This window comes from Pelobates fuscus, chromosome 6, assembly GCF_036172605.1.
Source record: "Pelobates fuscus isolate aPelFus1 chromosome 6, aPelFus1.pri, whole genome shotgun sequence".
NCBI classification, from domain to species: domain Eukaryota; kingdom Metazoa; phylum Chordata; class Amphibia; order Anura; family Pelobatidae; genus Pelobates; species Pelobates fuscus.
The window spans coordinates 22,801,521-22,824,270 of NC_086322.1; the positions used below are offsets into that span (position 1 = coordinate 22,801,521).

Here is a 22,750-nt window from a genome sequence, read left to right on the forward strand (position 1 = left end):
TCAGCACCACTGCTGAGAATTGCATGTTCCGATTGCCCCCAATTCCATCTTTTGTCTATTAATGTATGCAAGTCACATGAGAGGTTAATGGAATTTGTAGAATTACCCACATGAGGACTAGCAAGCATACCCTTAATCCCAACCCCAGTCTGAGTAGCACTAACAGGGTTAACAAAGTTCCCAGTCCTATTCAGCTTCCCTTCTTGGTATCACCACATTTCCTTTTAGCCAACATGAAAGGACAATAAGAGGCTTCCTAGATGCGGCAGGGCCCTGATATCTGGAAGATGATGATGCAGAGAACTGGCTGGCCACTTTTAGGTGATCCGTCTGCAAGGCTCACCTGCACAAGCATCAGGCCTGACCACGTAGCTGAACATGAAGGCTCAGTGACGCGCTCTTGGGTGTTGAAGCAATTGGCATCAGAAGAACTCAGCAGAAGAGAAGGGGGTGTGGACCCAGCTGTGAAAGACCCTGAATTAGTTATGGCCACCTGAAATATTTGTTACATGCCCACTAGTGGACCCTCCATTCATATTTTTATGGTTAGACTAAATTAGTAATGATTTTTTTCATATTGCAAACTCAAATTTGACCTGAAGAGTCATTTTTTTTTTTTTTTAAAGAAAACCATTTTGCCTATTCATAAATATTTATTGCTGTCAGTATTGAACATATCTACTTGTTACATATTAGCAGACTCACTGTTAATTTATGTCCAATGTGAGTCCAACACGAGAATGTCTTGAGGGCTTCTATATCTTTTTGAGGATATAGCAATAAATCATATCATGTGTTTTTTTCTGCCATACATGAATAACAAGTTTTGTCCAGAGTCTGCTAACTCCGCAATTTTAGCCAGGTTCAGCTGTGTTTAGGGGGAGGGGTCCTGACTATAAAGCTAATGCACTGATGGTGTTGTCCTTATACTGTATCTGGAGACCATTCCTGATCTACACAAGCCAGAGACCCTGAGAGGAATCAAGAAGGATCCCTGGAGTCTAGAGATTTGGAAACTTGTTTTTTTTATTCTCTCTGTGATAAAACATACCAGGTAAGTGATACCTCTGTAATATATGTTTTTTGTGTATGGGAAGCTCACCATGCAGGGCCCAATATACTGAGTGTTACTAGATTATCTCATTGTATAATGGATATACCAGGTAAGTGCTCTCTGTATTATATCAAGTCAGGTTTAAGGGAATCTAAATACGCCTCCTATCTCATGGTGGGGATTTTGACCTGAATATATAAACTTTTTAGCTTTTTTTTTTTTTTTAATCAGAGTTGAAGACTGACTCATTTCTCCACAGCTTAGAAGTCTTTCCTCACTGACCTTTGCCACTTGTAAAATGTGTGTCTTTAATATTCAGGATACAATATAACAGTTCTTCTAATACAGATTTTATCCTAAACCTAAATATATCATTTCCCATATGATGAATGAAAAGTGACATTGGCGGATAGCAAATTAGTTTAATATTTAGACTTTAGTCTATGAAGCCATACATTTGCTGCCTGTCTGCCTTGTGGCGGCTTTGTACTGTGGTTGTGACCAGCCGCAAGACAGGAAAGAGTGTCTGTCTGTCTGCAGAGCAGTGCCACAGGAGCGTCTAGCCTGCTTGAGCAGAGAAGAGCAGAGCTGGAACCAGAGGATAGGCTTCTCATCTTAAAGGACCACTCTAGTGCCAGGAAAACATACTCGTTTTCCTGGCACTAGAGTACCCTGAGGGTGCCCCCACCCTCAGGGACCCCCTCCCGCCGGGCTCTGGAGAGAGGAAGGGGTTAAACTTACCTCTTTTTCCAGCGCCGGGCGGGGAGCTTTCCTCCTCCTCTCCATCTTGATCGCGACGTCATCGGCTGAATGCGCATGCGCGGCAGGAGCCGCGCTCGCATTCAGCCGGTCGCATAGGAAAGCATTTACAATGCTTTCCTATGGACGCTTGCGTGCTCTCACTGTGATTTTCACAGTGAGAATCACGCAAGCGCCTCTAGTGGCTGTCAGTGAGACAGCCACTAGAGGATTTGGAGGCTGGATTAACCCTCATTATAAACATAGCAGTTTCTCTGAAACTGCTATGTTTATAAAAAAAAAAGGGTTAATCCTAGAGGTACCTGGCACCCAGACCACTTCATTAAGCTGAAGTCGTCTGGGTGCCTAGAGTGGTCCTTTAAGGTAGGGGAAGAGGGGTTTGGGGGAACTTTCCGGGGTAAATTGGGGAGGGGGCAGTGTATTAAATCGGGGGAGGTTGTGGGCAGTGTATTAATTTGGAGGAGGGAGCAGTGTAATATTTTGGGGGAGGGAGGAAGCCAGTGTATTAATTTAAAGGAGGGGGCACTGTGTTAATTTGGGGTAGGGATGGGGGCAGTATATTAAATTGGGAAGGGGGCAGTGTATTAATTTTAGGTGGGGCAATTAATTAATTTGAGGGAAGAAGGGGACCGTATTAATTTGGGGTGGGGGGCAGTGTATTAAATTGAGGAGGGAGTGGGGCAGTGTATTAGAGTGGTGGGAGGGGGCGCAGTGAATTAATTTGGGGAAGGGGGCAGTGGCAAATAAATTGGGGGAAGGAGGAGGCAGTGTACTAGAGAGGTGATGGGGCAGTGTACTAGAGAGGTAATGGGGCATTGTATTAGAGTGGTGGCAGGGTGCAGTGTGTTAAATTGTGGGGGGGCAGTGTATTTGAGTGGTGGGAGAGTGGGAAGTGTGTTTAATTGGAGGGATGGCAGTGTATTGAATTGGTCAAGAGAGGGGCAGTGTATTCAATTATAGTGATGGGAGTGGGGCGGTGTATTCAATAAGCGTGGAGGGAGGAGGGGCAGTGTATTAGATTGGGTGGAGGGTGCAGAGTATTAAAGTGGAGGGAGAGGGGGCAGTATATTGGATTTGTGGGCAGTGTATTAGAATGGGGGGAGGGAGCAGTGTATTAGATTGGGTCTGCATGGAGGCGCTGAACTTTCCCAATGGAGACGCTGATTGACCACGCAGCATTTTCCCACACATGCATAATAGCATCCCAATGCTTTCTTATGGAAAAGCATTAAAAACGGCTGAGATCATATAGTTAGATGATCTCAGCCAAAGTGAAGAACACACTCATAGGGCTTCAAAATCAACAATATAACGTCATGTGTTTATTACAGCTGTGCAATAGCATACATTCACCATTTCAGTCCCATTACCAAACTTTCCTTAATATGTCGAGGTAGTTGGACTGAAACATTGGTTATATGCAAATGCACGTCTCCTTAAAATAAATATTTCAATTGACCATTTCTACTTATTTTTCTCACATCTACTGGAAGTGAGAAAATTTTAATTTTTGCTATTAGACTAAAATTTCAGACCCATTGTAAAATAGTAGATAAAAACTAATATGTGAACGCTCCAAGATAATATCACCACCAATATTAATCTACACTCCGGCAGTAGACATGATGTTACTACAATAGAAAAGAATGTAGTAATATCATGTCTACTTAGGATATATACCTCTGTGATATACATTTTTTTTAATTTTTTTTTATGTGAAACGATTCTAATGGCACATGATAAGTTGAATAAATAGCCACTTTTACACATTGTTTAGAATATTGGATGAAAATAATTATCATATATTAATAGATCTGGTGGTTTCCATATGACCCACCAGCTGATCATTGGATACCGACCGCATCATATTATATTTGATACTTTTTGGCCCTTTCTTTCACTGCCGGAGTGTAGATTAATATTGGCGGTGATGTTTTCTTGGGGCGCTCACATATTCGTTTTTATTTAGATTTTATGTTCATACACTGGCTGCTTGATTTTATTTGTGATGCAGCCCTCTAATATTTCTATATAGTATAAGATAATCTAATCTATATAGTCCATATTCAGTTCCTTTATTCTTGACCTTCTTCCATTGTAAAATATTGCAAGATAAATTACACTGTATGCGGTCTAGACCTTTTCATTTCACAAACATTTTTTTATAAAGGATAAACGAAATAAGTGAAAAATAAAAACTGTGCAGATTTACATCATTTGAATTTTTAAGTTTCTCTGCATACACGTTTGTTATGATATGTTTATATGCTAGCTATGCATCTTTTGCTTCAAATAAGTGTTATGCACAAAATGTTTAAATCAAAATATGCTTTGCCGTGAACGGGTTGGGGGTTACTCCAAGCACCATGACCTCTTCCGTAATTTGAAATTGTCATGATGGTAGGAGTAAGTATATTTTTAATTGTGAGCTAGGGGCTAGTTTCACCCCCAGCACATGTGACATTGCCAACCCAGAACTCTCTTACAGGCTGCTAATGCCCATTCTGGGCATGTTTTGCATCTGTCACTGCACACAGATGACAGGCCTGCTATTCTTCCCCCTTGGAGGCAAAATGCCCTCCATCCCCACCTGGTGAAGCTCCCTCCACTAATAGTAGAGCACTATTTTGTTTGTTTCTTTAATGATAAATATTCCTCCCTCCTCTCCCTATTTTAGATTGCACTAATAAGCTCTGAGCCTGCAAAAAAGTCCAATCACAGACTTCTCGATGAGAAGCCAGTGAGTGGACTGTGCTTGGCCCATGTGAAGTCACACGGATTTGTGGAAATTAGTTCCTGGAACTTCTCCAGGCACTGGATTCCAGGTAAGTAAAACTTAAAATCTTCAGGTTATTCTACAAATTTGGAGGTAAGCTACTTCATAGTGCCCAATAGATCATAATATTCCAAATAGGTCCTTACACTCAAGATTGCTGGAGTAACCGTATAAGACTCCATTGGTCAATGGTCCTTACTTGTCTACGCATTTGGGGAGAATCCTTGTATCATTCATTGCTCTAGCCTATCTCAGAAAGCAGGGTTATGAGTTTTCAAGTACATCCCAGTATCTTCTTGTTATTAATACGCAATATGTAAAACTGATTTCACCTTAAGGGAATCTGAAGCTATACTTCTGAAATGCTGTATTATTTAAAAAGAACACTTAAAGCACCATAACCAATACACTTTAGTGGTAATAGTGCCTCGAGTGCCCTGACATCCTCCCAATGTAATTTGTTAAAATGTTTTGGAACTATTTGAACTTTCCTGGTGCCGACTTCTGGATTCTCCTTGTGGAAGTATTCAGTTAGCTCTTAAAAAGGATTCACCAGGAAGAATATTTTCCATAATCTTTTATTATGTATAAATACGGCATAGATACAATAATAGGTGTGTGCAGCAGATTGTGTTAGGGTGTGCACCAATGATAATTCTGTTCTAGCAATATTGCTAATATAGAAATACCATGCACACAGGCAATAGCTCATGCACATGCATGTACAGAAATACACTTTTCCCCACCCAGCCCCTCTGTGTGTCTCTTTCTCCTCCAACCTTTCTGTGTATCTTTTTACCTTTCCCCAGCCTCTTTGTGTGTTTCTTCCTCTAGGGCCTCTGTGTGTCTCCTTATCTCTTTTTCATCTGTGCCTCCTCCCCCATTCCTTTACGGTGTCTCTACCCCCATGCCCATCTTTGTTTTTCCCTCCCAAGCTACTCTGTATGTGTCTCTCCCCCTCCCCCAAAGCCCCTCTGTGTGTCTCCCCAACAAGCCCCTCTGTGTGTTTCCCCCCCAGCCCAGTGTCTCTTCACCCCCTTCTCGGCTGTGTCCTCCACAAGACACTCTTTGTGTTTCTCCCTCCCAGCCCACCTGTGTTCCTCTACTGCTCCAGTCCCCCTGTGTGTCTCTCTGAACACCTCTATATCTCTCTATATCTCTGACCCTCTGGAACTTCTGTATCTTCTACTCGGTCTGAAAGTAAGCGGCTAGTTGCTCTCAGTGAGCACTTTCTTGTCATATGATCCTCTAGGATGGACTTCTAGGTCTGTCAGGGTGGCCCTTCTACATCAAGTGACAGGCAGAAACGACATTGCTGTGTCATCCCCTCCTGACAGTCACCGGATCATGTGCTCCCCAAGCCAGTGCTTTCCAAGGCAGCCACTATGCCACTTTAACAGTAAGAGACAGAACAAAAAAATAATCCAGAAAAACGTATGTAAAAAAAATGTATAAATTGATTTGCATGTCAATGAGTGAAATAAGTATTTGACCCCTTCGACTTAGTACTTGGTGGCAAAACCCTTGTTGGCAATCATAGAGGTCAGACATTTCTTGTAGTTGGACACCAGGTTTGCACACATCTCAGAAGGGATTTTGTCCCATTCCTCTTTGCAGATCCTCTCCAAGTAATTAAACCCCATTAAACTCCTTCAGTTACTTACCTTAATCCAGTGCCAGGCTCCCTCTACGCTGGTGACCTCTTTCCCCGCCAACGTCAGCTGAGCTGAATGCACATGCGCGGCAAGTGCTGCGCGTGCATTCAAAGTGTCCATAGGAATGCATTTCTCAATGCTTTCCTATGGACGCTCTGCACGATGGAGGCGAAATGGGCCTCCAGCGTCGCAGATGCGCCTCTAGTGGCTTAACCCCAAATGTAAACATAGCAGTTTCTCTGAATACAGTAATGTTTTCTTCCAATGCTTTTTGTACTATATTCAAACAGCTTGTTTAGCAGATATACCCCCAGCTGGCTCATTAGTAGAGATAACTGCTACAAGCTAACATTGTATAAACTTTATCAATTTTACATTTTGACACTTGTGTCAAACAGACTATAACTGTTGCAAATCTCTGGACTTTTACACAGTGGTATTTTAAAAACATTGCATTGATTTTTACATATATTTTATTGTTCTTACTTTTAAAGGTATATATCACACACACCACTCCTGGATACCCATTAGATTCCATCTAATATTCTATTTTTATTCTGCACTTTGTTTTTGTTTTTAGTGGGAACCCTGTTATTTCCAGTAAGAGTGGTATCTCTATCCACACTATTCACTCCACATTTTGAGACTTCCAATCTCAACCACAACTACATTCCTTTAAAGGAGTTGTAACTGTGTTTCCTTATAAATTGATTTATTCTTAAAAAAAAAAATAACAGTAAAAGTAAATGCAACAATATTTGTATGTGTAACCCGACTAAATCTGTTATTACCCAAACTATTTTTGTTATTATGGGATGTCCTCACACATGTGTAAAATGTTAACCGTTCCCCGGGAGATAATCTCTGCTACTCCTGCTCTTTAAATTAGGTACAACTATGTTTACAGAGTCGTCCTGGCTATAAAGCTAATCACTGATAGTGTTGTCCTTCTACAGAGATATCTGCAGACCTTTCCTGATCTACACAGGCCAGAGACTGTAAGAGGAAACAAGAAGGATCCCTGCTGGGAGTCTTGCGATTTGCCTGATCTCTCGCTGATAATGGATACACCAGGTAAGTCATTCCTGTGTAGTCTATGTGTATTGCGTATAGGAAGCTCACCCTACAGGTCTCTATATACTGAGCATTACTAGAGATTATCTTACTTTATAGCTGATTACTTCTAAAATGGTCTTAGTAGCTTCTCACTGCTACTGTTTGATCGATGGATCTCATCGTGGATACTAACTAAACTCTCTGAATAAAATCTTAATCTGCTTAAGCCCTATGTTTAGGGCACTAGGACCCTGCAGGGAGCCCTGAAGTGGTCACGTGGTTGGAGTAAACCTTTAAAGGAACACACCAAATACCATAATCAAGGAAGCCAGGTGTGGTTGTTTTGTTGCTTGACGCCTCTTTTTAAGTATGAGCAGCTTCATGGGAATAATATCCTGATGATGTCAGGACACAAAACCAGGACAGGACATTAGAAGGATATATAAAAGTGGGGTAATATTCTGCTAAAAAATATATATACACACAACATAGCATGGAACTGTATTTATAAAGTACCATACATTATTGTGCCAATTGGCCACTCACAATAGTGAAGTAGTTATAGTGCCTTGTATAGAATCATCCATCAACGGGTTAATTTTATTTTCCCAATCACCAAAGATTTTCATTTAAGTTTAAAACACAGATGTAATAGCCTTAAGTCACCACTGAATATATATTTATTTGCGCACTGTTACTTTTAAACCCAAGTTCCTGAACTGGACAAAATGCGTTGGACGACTAGTGGTGACTTAAAGCTATTACATCTGGTGATCAGGAAAAGAAGAAGATTAACCCCTTAATGAGGATTCTGTACAAGGCTCTATAACTACTTCAGAATTGTGAGTGGCTGATTGGACCACTAATTGTTGGCACTTTATAAACACAGTTACACACTATGTTGTGTATTTAGTTGTTTTTTTTAGCAGAATATTCCACCACTTTTATATATACTTGTTTGGAAGACAGGAGGTCTAAACTTCCTTGTAAATCAAAGAAGTTAGGATTTCTTTGATTTACAAGGAAGTTTATTTCTATATACACTGCTCAAAAAAATAAAGGGAACACAAAAATAACACATCCTAGATCTGAATGAATTAAATATTCTTCTGAAATACTTTGTTCTTTACATAGTTGAATGTGCTGACAACAAAATCACACAAAAATAAAAAAATGGAAATCACATTTTTCAACCCATGGAGGTCTGGATTTGGAGTCACACTCAAACTAAAGTGGAAAAACACACTACAGGCTGATCCAACTTTGATGTAATGTCCTTAAAACAAGTCAAAATGAGGCTCAGTAGTGTGTGTGGCCTCCACGTGCCTGTATGACCTCCCTACAACGCCTGTGCATGCTCCTGATGAGGTGACGGATGGTCTCCTGAGGGATCTCTTCCCAGACCTGGACTAAAGCATCTGCCAACTCCTGGACAGTCTGTGGTTCAATGTGACGTTGGTGGATGGAGCGAGCTGCGAGACATGATGTCCCAGATGTGCTCAATTGGATTCAGGTCTGTGGAACGGGCAGGCCAGTCCATAGCATCAATGCCTTCATCTTGCAGGAACTGTTGACACACTACAGCCACATGAGGTGTAGCATTGTCTTGCATTAGGAGGAACCCAGGGCCAACCCCACCATCATATGGTCTCACAAGGGGTCTGAGGATCTCATCTCGGTACCTAATGGCAGTCAGGCTACCTCCGGCGTGCACATCAAGGGATGTGCGGCCCCCCCAAACAAATGCCACCCCACACCATTACTGACCCATTGCCAAACCGGTCATGCTGGAGGATGTTGCATGCAGCAGAACGTTCTCCATGGCGTCTCCAGACTCTGTCATGTCTGTCACATGTACTCAGTGTGAACCTGCTTTCATCTGTGAAGGGCACAGGGTGCCAGTGGCGAATTTGCCAATCTTGGTGTTCTCTGGCAAATGCCAAACGTCCTGCAAGTTGTTGAGCTGTAAGCACAACCCCCACCTGTGGACATCGGGCCCTCATACCACCCTCATGGAGTCTGTTTCTGACCATTTGAGCAGACACATGCACATTTGTGGCCTGCTGGAGGTCATTTTGCAGGGCTCTGGCAGTGCTCCTCCTGTTCCTCCTTGCACAAATGTGGAGGTAGCGGTCCTGCTGCTGGGTTGTTGCCCTCCTACGGCCTCCTCCACGTCTCCTGATGTACTGGCCTGTCTCCTGGTAGCCCCTCCATGCTCTGGACACTACGCTGACAGACACAGCAAACCTTCTTGCCATAGCTCGCATTGATGTGCCATCCTGCATGAGCTGCACTACCTGAGCCCCTTGTGTGGGTTGTAGACTCTGTCTCATGCTACCACTAGAGTGAAAGCACTGCCAGCATTCAAAAGTGACCAAAACATCAGCCAGGAAGCATAGCAACTGAGAAGTGGTCTGTGGTCACCACCTGCAGAACCACTCCTTTATTGGGGGTGTCTTGCTAATTGTCTATAATTTCCACCTGTTGTCTATCCCATTTGCACAACAGCATGTGAAATTGATTGTCACTCAGTGTTGCTTCCTAAGTGGACAGTTTGATTTCACAGAAGTGTTATTGACTTGGAGTTACATTGTGTTGTTTAAGTGTTCCCTTTATTTTTTTGAGCAGTGTATATATTTTCACTATATGCGCTTGTTGTTTGTGGACACATTTATTGTTTTGCATTAGGACTTGATGGCTGCTTGGAGATATGGGAAGTGTTACTATGTAGGTAATTAGGCATATAGGCTTGAGGTCCAAAGGTTGATGCTAAAAACTGCATCTCATCATTGCCTAGAGTCACTGTCACAGCAAATTGGGCTATAACTACAGGTGGGAGCGCTGTCAATACTCTATTGGTTGTGTATAATTAGTGCCAGCTGTGGTATGACTACTGGCCAGGGTTGTTTCTAAGAGTGTGCCCAGAACCTTAAGTGGGTTCTCAAAGCTATTGGTCTAAGTTTGCACCATTTATTTGTAGTCCTTTGTAATAGGAAATTTAAGCCATTTGTGTTCTGTGGGGTCCTGTCCATATTTGGAGCTTCGTGTTCGAGGAGAAATCATGTGTTTCTGTTTCACACTTGTGAAATATAAATGCAGCCAGGCTTCCTTATTGAAAGGATTTGTATTTATTTTATTAAAAACACCTTAGACATAACTGGGTAATCCCTAATCCTGGACTGGTTGGGGTACCTTGCGGACGGTTTTCAGGACCACTGACATCTAATTATCTATGCAATATTGATTAGATGATGATGATGATGATGATCTCTTTATAAATAGGCCTTTTCTAAGAATAGGAATGTCATCTAAAAACCATAAAATAGGACTTATATATAATAAAATATGACTTTTGTCCCCATATATTAAAAAACAAACAAACATAAGAATAAAAAAGTATATATAAGTACCAGTTGAAACAAATATATGCAAAGTAAAAATGGCTCCAATACACACTTTACGTGTTTCACCCCTCAGGGAAAAAAAAAAGTCATATTTTATTATATATAAGTCCTATTTTATTGTTTTTGCTGCAAATCCTGGTTCCTGCTATATCACAGGTGGGGATTTTACCACCACAGCTATACAAACTAAAAAACAACAACTTCCTGCAGCCTGGACCTCTTCTCCTCCTAACAGCACCCAGAACAAGATCCATATTGAAAATATGGGTGGGTCGCCTAAACGGACCCAGAAACGATCAAAACCAGAGCTGGGTCCATAGCTCTCCGTTTGCGAGTGCATATCCACCATAATTCCAATATATCACCTTGTTATGAACGATCTATACTATGTTTAATTGTTTCCTATAGATATCTATATATCTGACATACAAGTGGAAATCTTCCTCCTAACCTAACCAAAAAGGTGATTAATTCATTTATTTATTACTAAAGCGCTACATTCTTTTCTTGTTTGTAAACTCTAAATTCAACCTAGAACAGGAGTGGGCAACCTTTGGCACTCGAGATGCTGCCAGCATTCTGGGAGATGTACTCCGTGACATCCGGAGTGCCAAATCTTGCCTATTCCTGATATACAATATCTTGACTAATTGCAAAAAAATAAAATTTTGTTTGTACTTTCATACTGTTGTATTATGAATTATGTCTGATAGTGGCTATAACCTTTCTATTTACTTCCAGATACCCTCCTGTTTACCGTGCATGGCAACGTTGCCAGAGTTGGATTACCTCCTAGAGATCCCTTGGATGGGTTTAATGACAGATCTAAAATTGTAGGGAAGCTGAATAATGTCAGTAAGATTGCCTTTAACCCAGAAGGGGTGCTGTTTGCTGTGCGTGGTACAGAGCTCTTCGCAGGAGCTTTGCCTTCAAATCCAAACCTGGACTGGTTCTCTACTGCGAAGAGAGTGGGCAAAACCAACTGGGATGGGTTAAAATTTCTCTTCTTTGATCCAAATGGCATTTTGTATGTAGTTACCAAGAAAGGGGAGTTCTTCAAGGGTCCAGCACCAAGCAATGAAAATGTGTCCTGGCTTTATGGCCAAGCCACCAAAATTGGAAACCAATGCTGGAATGAATTTGATGCCCTTTTCTTTGACCCTAAAGGCATCATGTATGCAGTAACAAAGGAAGAGAAGCTTGTGATGAGAAGCCCACCAACCAAACCAGATGATAACTGGCTTGCCTCCAGCACAACCATTGGAAATAGAGGCTGGCGCATCCTCACCCATTTCATGGCTTTCTCCCCAGAGTTTGACCTGTGGTGTGTGGATTCAAAGAATGGCAACATCTATAAAGGGCCAGCCCCGACCGTTACTAATGCCGGCTATCTGAAGTATGCACAGAAGCTGGGTTGGGATTACAATATGTACCCCCTCCTTTCCTTCACAATTGATAAAACCATCCAGAGCATTGTTGGGTTTGAATTCCTGCCAGGTTCCGGGAAAATTCTATCGCAAGGCACAGAGGTGGTGCAGTCCCAGATCTATGTGAACAAGAGCAGCACTCCATTAAAGCACAACTTCTCGTGAGTATAACCATGTAATGGATTATATGTAGAATGCATTATCTGCTGCCTCGTGTTATGTGCCTTCTTGCTCTTTTAGGTTCTCAAAGACCATGACTGAGAGCAGCACCTTCAGCCAGGAACATGGATTCACAGTCTCTGTTGGTGCAGAGATGGGCTTTAAAGCTGGAGTCCCATTCATAGGGGAAACCGAGTTAAAGATTTCCATCAATGCGAGCACAACTCATACCTGGAACTTCACCAAGACCAATGAAACTCAGGTAAAGGGTTTAAACTCTGAATTTATAACAATTCACACTTTTCACTAAACTATCTAAACTGTAACTTTATGGGAAGCTTTGTGAGCCCCTACAAAAATTGTATTTAAATCTCCCTTCGAAGAATCCCCAGCTCATTTGGTTGCCTACTAACCTTCCTGCCTGAGATGGTAAGGTGACCACCAATGCTCTAATACTGAGGTAGGTAACCTTCAGCACTCCAGATGTGGACTAAATCTCCCCTCATTTGTTGCCAGCATTATGCAATATGTAGTCTACCATCTGGAGTGCTGAAGGCTGCCTACCCCTGCTATAAACCACATTCCCACAAAACAAGTCATAACCAATTGGACATACCTTATCCAAACACTGTTGGAAATGAGGGCAGTCTTTACATTGAGATTCAAATAAATAAATGTAACACCATGTCTGCTCTAAGTAGTTGAAAAGTCTGGAAGTTATGAAAATGTGTGCTCCTGGCCAGGTCCGCCATCAGGGGGTGACTGCTCTGCCCGGGGGTGAGGGAGGGGGGCCCCAGACCTTGTGCTTTGTCAGGGGCCCCAAAATTTCTGATGCCAGCCCTGCTCTTGGTCCTTCTTATTATTTATATTCTCTTCTTCTTGGTTCCCTGCCAGTCGACATGCAAGAGATGGACATGTGCAATTTGTTATGTTCCAATCAATTAAAATAATATATATATAAAAAATAAAAATGTATCCATTCTTTTTCATAAGGATAGTATATTAGGGGTGTAGCGGAGAGCCGATCTTGCACAGCTATTCTCCACTAGAGATCCCAGTGAGGCTCAGGAACAAGGTGATGTTAAGTCCATAGGCAAGGTTTCCAGCAGGTAAAGTAATACAGCAGTATCCCCATCGCAATCCCAATAACTGGACGACACACAGTTTCAGGAGTAGACTGACAAGCTTTATTCCACAGTTCCTTATAAAGCCCTCTCCCATGCAAGGGAGGAGGTTCTATCACTTAAGCCATTATCCAATCTCTAAGTAGTAACCTCCCACAGATCTCCTCCCCTCCTCTAGCATCATAATCCCCTTATTGTGTACACAGTTTTCCCCGAGTTTTGGATGTACCCTAAATACTTGGGGTACATCCACAAATCCAACATCCCCAGATAGCTCTATTCTGGGGGACCAACATACTTAAAAATTAGCCCATTCGGATGAAGCGTTCGTGAGATATGGGGTTCCAAAGATTTGACCGACCGCATGGGTAAAGTATCCGAAAACAGTTCCATGCATTTTGGCCCTGCGGTCGGTCACAAACAAGGGAATGAAAACAGGCGAATTGCCTGTGTTATAGAGCCTGGAGAGGGTTTGAATGAATTCCCTTGTTTATGGGGTTCTTTCTACCGAACGGCGGGTCATTCGGTAGTTTCCATACGAATTTCTGGAAGTATGGAGGTCTCAGCGGTGTTTGCCTAGTCAAGTGTCCGATTTTAGTTCCAGACACTCGACGGCAAAACACCGCTGTTCGGTAGTTTAAGATGGCCGCCGCCACGTGTTTGTTTCCCGAATGACGGCCACCCAGAGGACAAAGAATACATTACACTGATTGCCAATTACCCGTTTGCAACATTGTTGCAAACTGTAATTGGAGGCACACTTATTCCTGGGTGGTCTGGTTGTTCGGTAGTTTCACTCAATATAATAAATGGAGTGATTCTACCGAACAACTAGAGGAATACAATTCTTTACATACATTTAACTGTCATTATACCCGGATACCATGCTTTCTATACATGTACATACACATTAAACCAGCCATATGACCAAATACACTTATTCTCATACATGTCGTGGGACAGCCCGGTACCAATCCGCTACACTGCTCCCCCTTGCCCACAAGCCGGCATACACAGTCTGATCCAACACGGATCGGCTTGGGGATGTCCGGGGGCTCACGGATCATTTCTCTAAGTCAGTTTGTCTTGACAACCCGTCAGCATTTCCATTCTGCTTACCCGGCCGGTACTGGATATTAAAGTCAAAAGGCTGTAGCGCCAAACTCCAGCGCAGCAGCCTGGCGTTGTCTCCAGCCACCCGGTTCAGCCAGACTAACGGGTTGTGATCCGTGAGCAAGGAAAAGGGCTGTCCATATAAATAGGGTTGTAGCTTCTTTAGGGCCCACACCACAGCCAGGCATTCCTTTTCGATGGCGGCGTAGCTTACTTCTCTAGGTAACAGTTTGCGACTGATGTAAGCCACTGGATGTTCTCCGCCATCGGCCCCGACTTGACTCAGTACTGCCCCCAATCCAAACATAGAAGCGTCTGTGTGAACAAGAAAACGTTTAGTTGGATTGGGAGCTGCCAAGACAGGGGCATTTATCAGTGCATTTTTCAATTGTTGGAATGCCTGCTCACACTCCGGGGTCCAGTTTACTTGGCGGGGAAGGTTCTTACGGGTCAGGTCAGTGAGGGGTTTGGCCAGGGCGCTATAATTGGGAACAAACTTCCTGTAATACCCTGCTGTCCCTAGAAACGCTAAAACCTGGGTCTTAGTCCTAGGGGTGGGCCACTGGGCTACAGCCTCTACTTTGGCGGGTTCGGGTTTCTGTTTACCGCACCCTACTCTATGTCCCAGGTATTGTACCTCAGCCATGCCGATACTACACTTGGCCGGCTTCAAGGTCAGACCTGCTTCCCTTATCCTATCTAGTACAGCTCCGATGTGAGCTAAGTGTTCCTGCCACGTATTGCTAAAAATAGCAATATCGTCCAGGTAGGCACATGTATAGTCCTGGAATCCATCTAGGAGTCGATCCACCATCCTTTGGAAGGTGGCTGGGGCGTTTTTCATCCCAAATGGCATGACCTTAAACTGGTACAAGCCAAATGGGGTGACAAAGGCCGACTTCGGGATGGCGTCTGGGGCCAGGGGGATTTGCCAATACCCTTTACACAAGTCAATAGTGGTGAGGTATTGGCCCCTGGCCATTCTGTCCAGTAACTCATCTATCCGGGGCATCGGATAGGCGTCAGATACAGTCTTCTCGTTCAATCTCCTATAGTCCACGCAGAAGCGGGTCGTACCGTCTCGCTTTGGTACGAGGACTACAGGAGATGCCCAAGGACTGTCTGAGGGTTCAATCACCCCCAGTTGGAGCATTTCGTCGATCTCCTTACGCATGTTTGCCCGCACCGCTTCTGGGATGCGGTAGGGAGTCTGGCGCATGGGTAGTTGCCCTGGGGTCTCGACCCGGTGAGTTGCCAGAGGCGTGTATCCAGGTACATTAGAGAACGTGTCGCGTTTCTCTTCCAATAGTTGCTGTACCTCGATCCGCTCCTGTGGGCTCAGCCGATCTCCCAGCGCAACCTCCCCTAAATCTCCGGACAGCTGCCCATCCCCCAGCAAATCGGGGAGGGGTAAGCTGTCAAACTCTTCCGTGTTAGGGGCACAGATGGCGGTTACCTCCTCAGTACGCTCGTGGTAGGGCTTCAGCATGTTCACATGGAGCATGCGTCGCCCCCCAGTCCCTGTGCAGGGGCCGATAATATAGGTGGTATCGCATCTTTGCTCCACCACCTTATATGGGCCCTGCCAGGCGGCCTGTAACTTATCATGTCGGACAGGTTTTAAAATTAGTACCTTCTGCCCGACCTGAAAGCTACGGTCCCTGGCTCCCCGATCATACCATGTACGCTGGCGTGTCTGGGCCTCCTGAAGGTTTTCCCTTACCGTCTTGGTCAACGCTTCTAGGCGGTCCCGAAAGGCCAACACATATGGTAGGATGGGAGTGCCATCTGTGCTCCGGTCTCCCTCCCAATGCTCTCTAATAAGATCCAATGGGCCTCGGACCCTCCTTCCAAACAATAATTCAAACGGGGAGAACCCTGTGGATTCCTGCGGCACCTCCCGATATGCGAATAGGAGGTGCGGCAGGAATCGTTCCCAGTCCTTGTGGGTTTCTGCGAAGGTTCGGAGCATCTGCTTCAAGGTACCATTGAATCGTTCGCAGAGCCCGTTCGTCTGGGGGTGGTAAGGGGCACTGATAATAGGCTTAATGCCACAGATCCTCCAGAGGTGTTGGGTGAATTCTGCGGTAAACTGGGTACCCTGATCCGAGATAATCTCCCTGGGTAACCCCATCCGGGAGAATATCCGCATGAGGGCATCCGCGACCGTCTCAGCGTGGATGTTGGTCAGAGCCACTGCTTCTGGATACCTGGTGGCATAATCTACGACCGTTAAAATATACCGTTTTCCTGACGGGCTAACTTTATTGAGGGGGCCTATCAGATCCACCGCTATTCGGCTAAAAGGTTCCTCTATTATGGGTAAGGGGTGAAGTTTAGCCTTCCTGCGATCCCCCCTTTTTCCCACTCTCTGGCAGGTATCGCAAGTCGTGCAATATCTGCGTACTTCCTGGCTAATCCCTGGCCAGAAGAAACTCTGGGTTAGTCTGTATCTGGTGCGACTAACCCCTAGATGTCCGGATAGCGGAATATCATGCGCTATCCGGAGTAATTCAGCCCGGTACCGCTGTGGTACCACTAATTGTATCCTCGCTATCGGGTCTAACCCCGTAATCTGTTTGGTTGTTTCCCTGTACAAAAGTTGTTTATCCCAGATAAACTTCTCTCCCTCCGCCCCGGGGGAACCCGTGCCAACCTTGTCCCTATACACCTGAAGCGTGGGGTCTGTTGCGACTTCAGCTACAAATTCGTTAGGTGGAGCCCAGGGGACACATTCTAGAGGGGGGGTAGGGTTGCTTACCTGGACCTCCGGCAGTGTGTTGTGGTCCTGGGTGCGGGCCTGTTGTCGGGTGACTACAGGGTTGACCTCTCCTGTGGTGGGCGACTGGGGCTCAAAAGCAGAAGTGAGCCTCCCCAGATCGTTCCCCAATAAAACCTCCGCCGGTAAATGTGGCATCAACCCCACCTCCACTTCCCCTGCCCCCGCTCCCCAATGTAAATGTACCCTTGCTGTAGGTAGCCGGTACACTGCTCCCCCAGCTACCCGGACGGCAACAGTTTTGTTCAGTTTTGCCTGATCTGAAATCAGGTGGCTCTGTACCAAAGTGATGGTGGCTCCCGAATCTCGTAATCCCCGGACTGCTGTACCATTCAGATATACCGTCTGTCGATGGTGCCGTAGATTATCCACATTGGCCTGGACCGGATCTGCCTCGTGCAGTACCTCCCATTGTTCCACAGTAGTAATGGGGACTGCGGAACCATACGGGGTGGTGACTAGGTCCTGGTAGTGGTGGGCTGCGGCCGCCCTGGGTGGAGGTGGGCCTGGACGAATCCAGGTGGAACGGTCCCGTAGCTGTGGGCATTCCCTTTTATAATGTCCCCACTTCTGGCAGTGATGACAGGGGCCAGCGGTGGGTTGTCGGAACCGGGGCTGTGCAGCGGGTGGTGGTGGTGGTGGTAGCGGTCTCGGTGGAGCTGGGGTGTAGGTGTTTCCCCCGAATGTTTTGAAGGTTGCTTTTGGAGCTGCAGGTTTTTGTGACCTGCGTGCATCCAGGTAGTCATCCGCTTTCCTAGCAGCCTCGGTAAGGGAAGTAGGGTTTCTGTCCCTTACCCATTCCTGGACCTCATTGGTTACTCCCGCATAGAACTGCTCCATCAGCAACATCTGTATTACATCCTCCATAGAACGTGCCTTGCTAGCTTGCACCCACCCGAGCGCTGCCCCCTGTAATCGGCATGCCCACTCTGCGTGCGAGTCCTTCTCTGTTTTCTTTAGATCCCGGAACCTCCGCCGGTATGCCTCGGGTGTTATAGCATACCTGGCGAGTATAATTTCTTTCACTTTATTGTAATTCCTTATTTCGTCATTAGGTACAGTCCGATATGCCTCTGCTGCCCTCCCGGTTAACCTTCCGGCCAAAATAGGTACCCAGTCCTCTGCGTTAATTTTATGCAGTGCACACAGTCTTTCAAAGTCCTGCAGGAAAGCGTCTATATCTTCCTCTGCCTCCACATATGTTTTAAAAGCCTGGTATGGTATTTTAGGCTTACCTTCCTGTGGCACATTAATTGCACAGCTTTGTTCTGGTGCCTGTGTCCTTAGGATGAATTCTTGTACCTCGGCCATTGTCCTGGTAACAATTTCTGTTGGGGGGTTTTCCCCATAAAAGGATAGCCTGAACTGAACCTGCCTCTGGAATTCCGATCCTTGTGGTGTTCCTCCCGGCTCCCTCTGTGCCGGAACTGAATCGCCCTCCATTCTGTACTCTGCCATGAGTTCTGTAACAAGTACTGCTTTCTTCTTATTGCTGGCTTGTATACCCCTTGCCTCTAGGAGGTCCTTTAGCGTGGAGCGTTTTAGCGCAGAAAAATCAATCTCCATCCGTACTCCATTTACGCTTGTTCCTCTGTGAGTTTGGATCCCAGCGCTGCCAACCAATGTAGCGGAGAGCCGATCTTGCACAGCTATTCTCCACTAGAGATCCCAGTGAGGCTCAGGAACAAGGTGATGTTAAGTCCATAGGCAAGGTTTCCAGCAGGTAAAGTAATACAGCAGTATCCCCATCGCAATCCCAATAACTGGACGACACACAGTTTCAGGAGTAGACTGACAAGCTTTATTCCACAGTTCCTTATAAAGCCCTCTCCCATGCAAGGGAGGAGGTTCTATCACTTAAGACATTATCCAATCTCTAAGTAGTAACCTCCCACAGATCTCCTCCCCTCCTCTAGCATCATAATCCCCTTATTGTGTACACAGTTTTCCCCGAGTTTTGGATGTACCCTAAATACTTGGGGTACATCCACAAATCCAACATCCCCAGATAGCTCTATTCTGGGGGACCAACATACTTAAAAATTAGCCCATTCGGATGAAGCGTTCGTGAGATATGGGGTTCCAAAGATTTGACCGACCGCATGGGTAAAGTATCCGAAAACAGTTCCATGCATTTTGGCCCTGCGGTCGGTCACAAACAAGGGAATGAAAACAGGCGAATTGCCTGTGTTATAGAGCCTGGAGAGGGTTTGAATGAATTCCCTTGTTTATGGGGTTCTTTCTACCGAACGGCGGGTCATTCGGTAGTTTGCATACGAATTTCTGGAAGTATGGAGGTCTCAGCGGTGTTTGCCTAGTCAAGTGTCCGATTTTAGTTCCAGACACTCGACGGCAAAACACCGCTGTTCGGTAGTTTAAGATGGCCGCCGCCACGTGTTTGTTTCCCGAATGACGGCCACCCAGAGGACAAAGAATACATTACACTGATTGCCAATTACCCGTTTGCAACATTGTTGCAAACTGTAATTGGAGGCACACTTATTCCTGGGTGGTCTGGTTGTTCGGTAGTTTCACTCAATATAATAAATGGAGTGATTCTACCGAACAACTAGAGGAATACAATTCTTTACATACATTTAACTGTCATTATACCCGGATACCATGCTTTCTATACATGTACATACACATTAAACCAGCCATATGACCAAATACACTTATTCTCATACATGTCGTGGGACAGCCCGGTACCAATCCGCTACAAGGGGCTCCTCTAATAATTAACCAAAAGGGGCAAAATTTAGAAAAATACATTTTTACTAATAATTTTGATCTTTCAGCAGTTTAGCTGATGGCTCCCTTTATTTTTCATTCTTAAATATTTCAATTTCACTTAAGGAAGGCAAACTAGAAAATTAAAATATTACTACATATACTAGACAGCTGACAAATCAAAATTAAAGGCGTTTTCTCTTTGCTGTGTTTAGTAGTTGGCCCTAATCTGGCATCATTAAAAGGTTACTTCAACCCGGAGAATAACAATATAATATTTATATATTTTTTCATTACAAATTCGCTATGTGACATAACTAATAGGTACTGCCCTGAAACAAAAGTTGTAAACTTGCCTTTACCCAGCACCAGGTGAATCTCCTGGCACTTGCATGGTCCAATAACAGGCTTCTCCTGTGATTGGACTGTTTCGCCACTCAGAGCGCATGTGTGCAAAGATTTTAAGAGGTATTTTGTGTATGGGGGCGAATAGTAGTGAGGGAGTAGGACATGGTGTTCTCCTTGCAGGTGCTTTGACTGCAAAGGGGAGATTTTTATACCTGTCGGCACAGCACACTGGTGACAGATGTGGTTTTTGTGCATAGAATTTACATTCGGCATTCAAGATCACAGTGCAACTAGCCCCAGCACACAATTAACAAGAACTCTCTATGTGCAATGTTTCAGTGCCCAAATGTAGTGTTCTTTGTAATAACTGGATCTGAATGAGACTTCCCTAATGGGAGACAGCTGCAATACCTCTCCACCATGGTATTGGCAATCAATGTGGTGGGTTTGTTTTTATGTCTCCCCCTTTTTGTCAGAGCTTTTATAGCCAAACATGTTCCTGCAGCTTGTTAGCCATGTAATCCTGTGAAATGAAACTACATGGTCTTGTAATGGCATAAATATAGTCTGACTTCAGAAGAGCTTCTCATATCTTGTGCAATTCTAAGATAAATATGTAACAATGGTCTGACATGTTTCTAATTCTTCATGGGTCTTGAATCTAGAATGTCGTGTATGAAATCCAGGAGCTAGCCAATACGTTTTCTGTACCTGTTCAAATGTATAAAGATATATACAAAACTGAAACACGAGCCCCTATACAGGGCAAATCCTGCAGTGAATAAACTGTACTATTAAAAGAAACAGCAATGCCCTTAAGTAGATGAAGCTACCCAGAAGATCTCATCATGTCTTCTGAATGCAAAATATATAATGTGTATGGGTAGTAAGGAAAAAAGAAATACAACATAGTGTAGTTTGTACACAATTGCCACTCAGCACGCAAGTTCCAATTGGCAACTCACTATTATCCAGTAAAAAGATGCCTTCATAAAATCCTCATCAGGAAGCTCAACTTCCAGGTCTTCACTTTAACTTCCACTTCAATTCCAAGGTGGTGAGACCGAAAGAAATAAAGTGCAGAGTGTAAACCAAGGCCAAGTAAAATGCAAAATGAATGCTTTATCACTTACATATAAATTTAAAACAGCAAATACAACAGCATGTTAAAATGTAGAAAGGTAGCCTCATACTAAATGATTTGGTTTTGTCATAAACTTGTGTCAAACATATGACTTCTTTTTCAGACTACCTTCTCCTCCAGTACAGATGTGGAGGTACCAGGTGGACATTCAATACGTATGGTGGCATCTGTGGTAAAGGGAGAAATGGACGTGCCTTACCGTGCCAAGGTCCGCACCTTGTTTGGCTATGAATCCTACATCGAGGGATTATGGAAAGGGGTCACTCACTATAATCTGATGGTCAGCCAGGAAGACTACAAGCCATGAGATAGACATGACTTCTAATAAAGCCATGCAATCGTCCTGCATGGAACCTGATAAGGGCATAGTGGCAACAGTTCTATTCATGGTCTAATATGAATGGCTCTGAAAGTTTATCTGACATGCCATGTTTTGGTGAATAAAATGTATGTTCTAGAATCTTCTGTGTCTTTATAGTTTTAATATGCTGTCTATTTGGAATCTACCCGATTCTGGCTATATGTTCTTTCCTCAGTAGATCCATATCCTGCATGGCATCCCTAGTGGTACTGCACATGGTATTGTCATGCCCCTTCACATATGTCTGGTTGGAGAGTAGATGCTTTTTGTTTGGCCTTGTTTGAAGATTTGGTGCAGGGTGGTAGAATCTACAGCTTCTGACTGCAATCCTACTATACTACCCATTCTGTAAAATTGTGGTTGGGAGAATGGCCCAGGAAACATAGCAAATGTGATAATACTAAGCCAAACACCAACCAGTAACAATCGTAGTACAAAACTAAGTGACCTGCAAATATAATTTATAATTCTTCCTGCACTAACTTGTACATTGCCTGGTCAGTCATCAAGTATCCCAGGATATGCTTAGAAGACCTAAACTATCAGTGTGTGCATCCTTTCTCAACACTGCTATTCTACTGCTTGCTAAACAGTTGTGTTAATTCTATACCAACCAGCTATGGTGATAAATGAACAGGGTTGTCATCTTCACTTACACAATGACATTCTCACTTTGATAAACTATATAAAATGTTTTTGGATTATTTTTTATAACAAGAGATGCATCAATTGATAGTTATATGCCTTGTTGGCTCCGGTCTCCAAACAGTCACGACTTGCCTTATTTGTCCAAAGTGCAGAGATGTTTGCACACCCTTGCAGATAAACAAAGCCCACGGTAATCAAGTAAGAAGCTACCTG

The 22,750-nt window shown here is 44.1% G+C and overlaps 1 protein-coding gene across 1 annotated transcript; it reads left to right on the forward strand.

Moving 5' to 3' along the window:
• The first annotated feature begins 7,199 nt into the window (after positions 1 to 7,199).
• On the forward strand, positions 7,200 to 21,988 carry LOC134614113 (tachylectin-2-like). Its single transcript, XM_063457556.1, has 4 exons — positions 7,200 to 7,318; positions 11,446 to 12,292; positions 12,372 to 12,552; positions 21,632 to 21,988. The coding sequence occupies exons 1-4, from the start codon at positions 7,306 to 7,308 to the stop codon at positions 21,833 to 21,835; spliced, it is 1,245 nt and encodes a 414-aa protein (XP_063313626.1). The 5' UTR covers positions 7,200 to 7,305; the 3' UTR covers positions 21,836 to 21,988.
• The last annotated feature ends 762 nt before the right edge of the window (positions 21,989 to 22,750 follow it).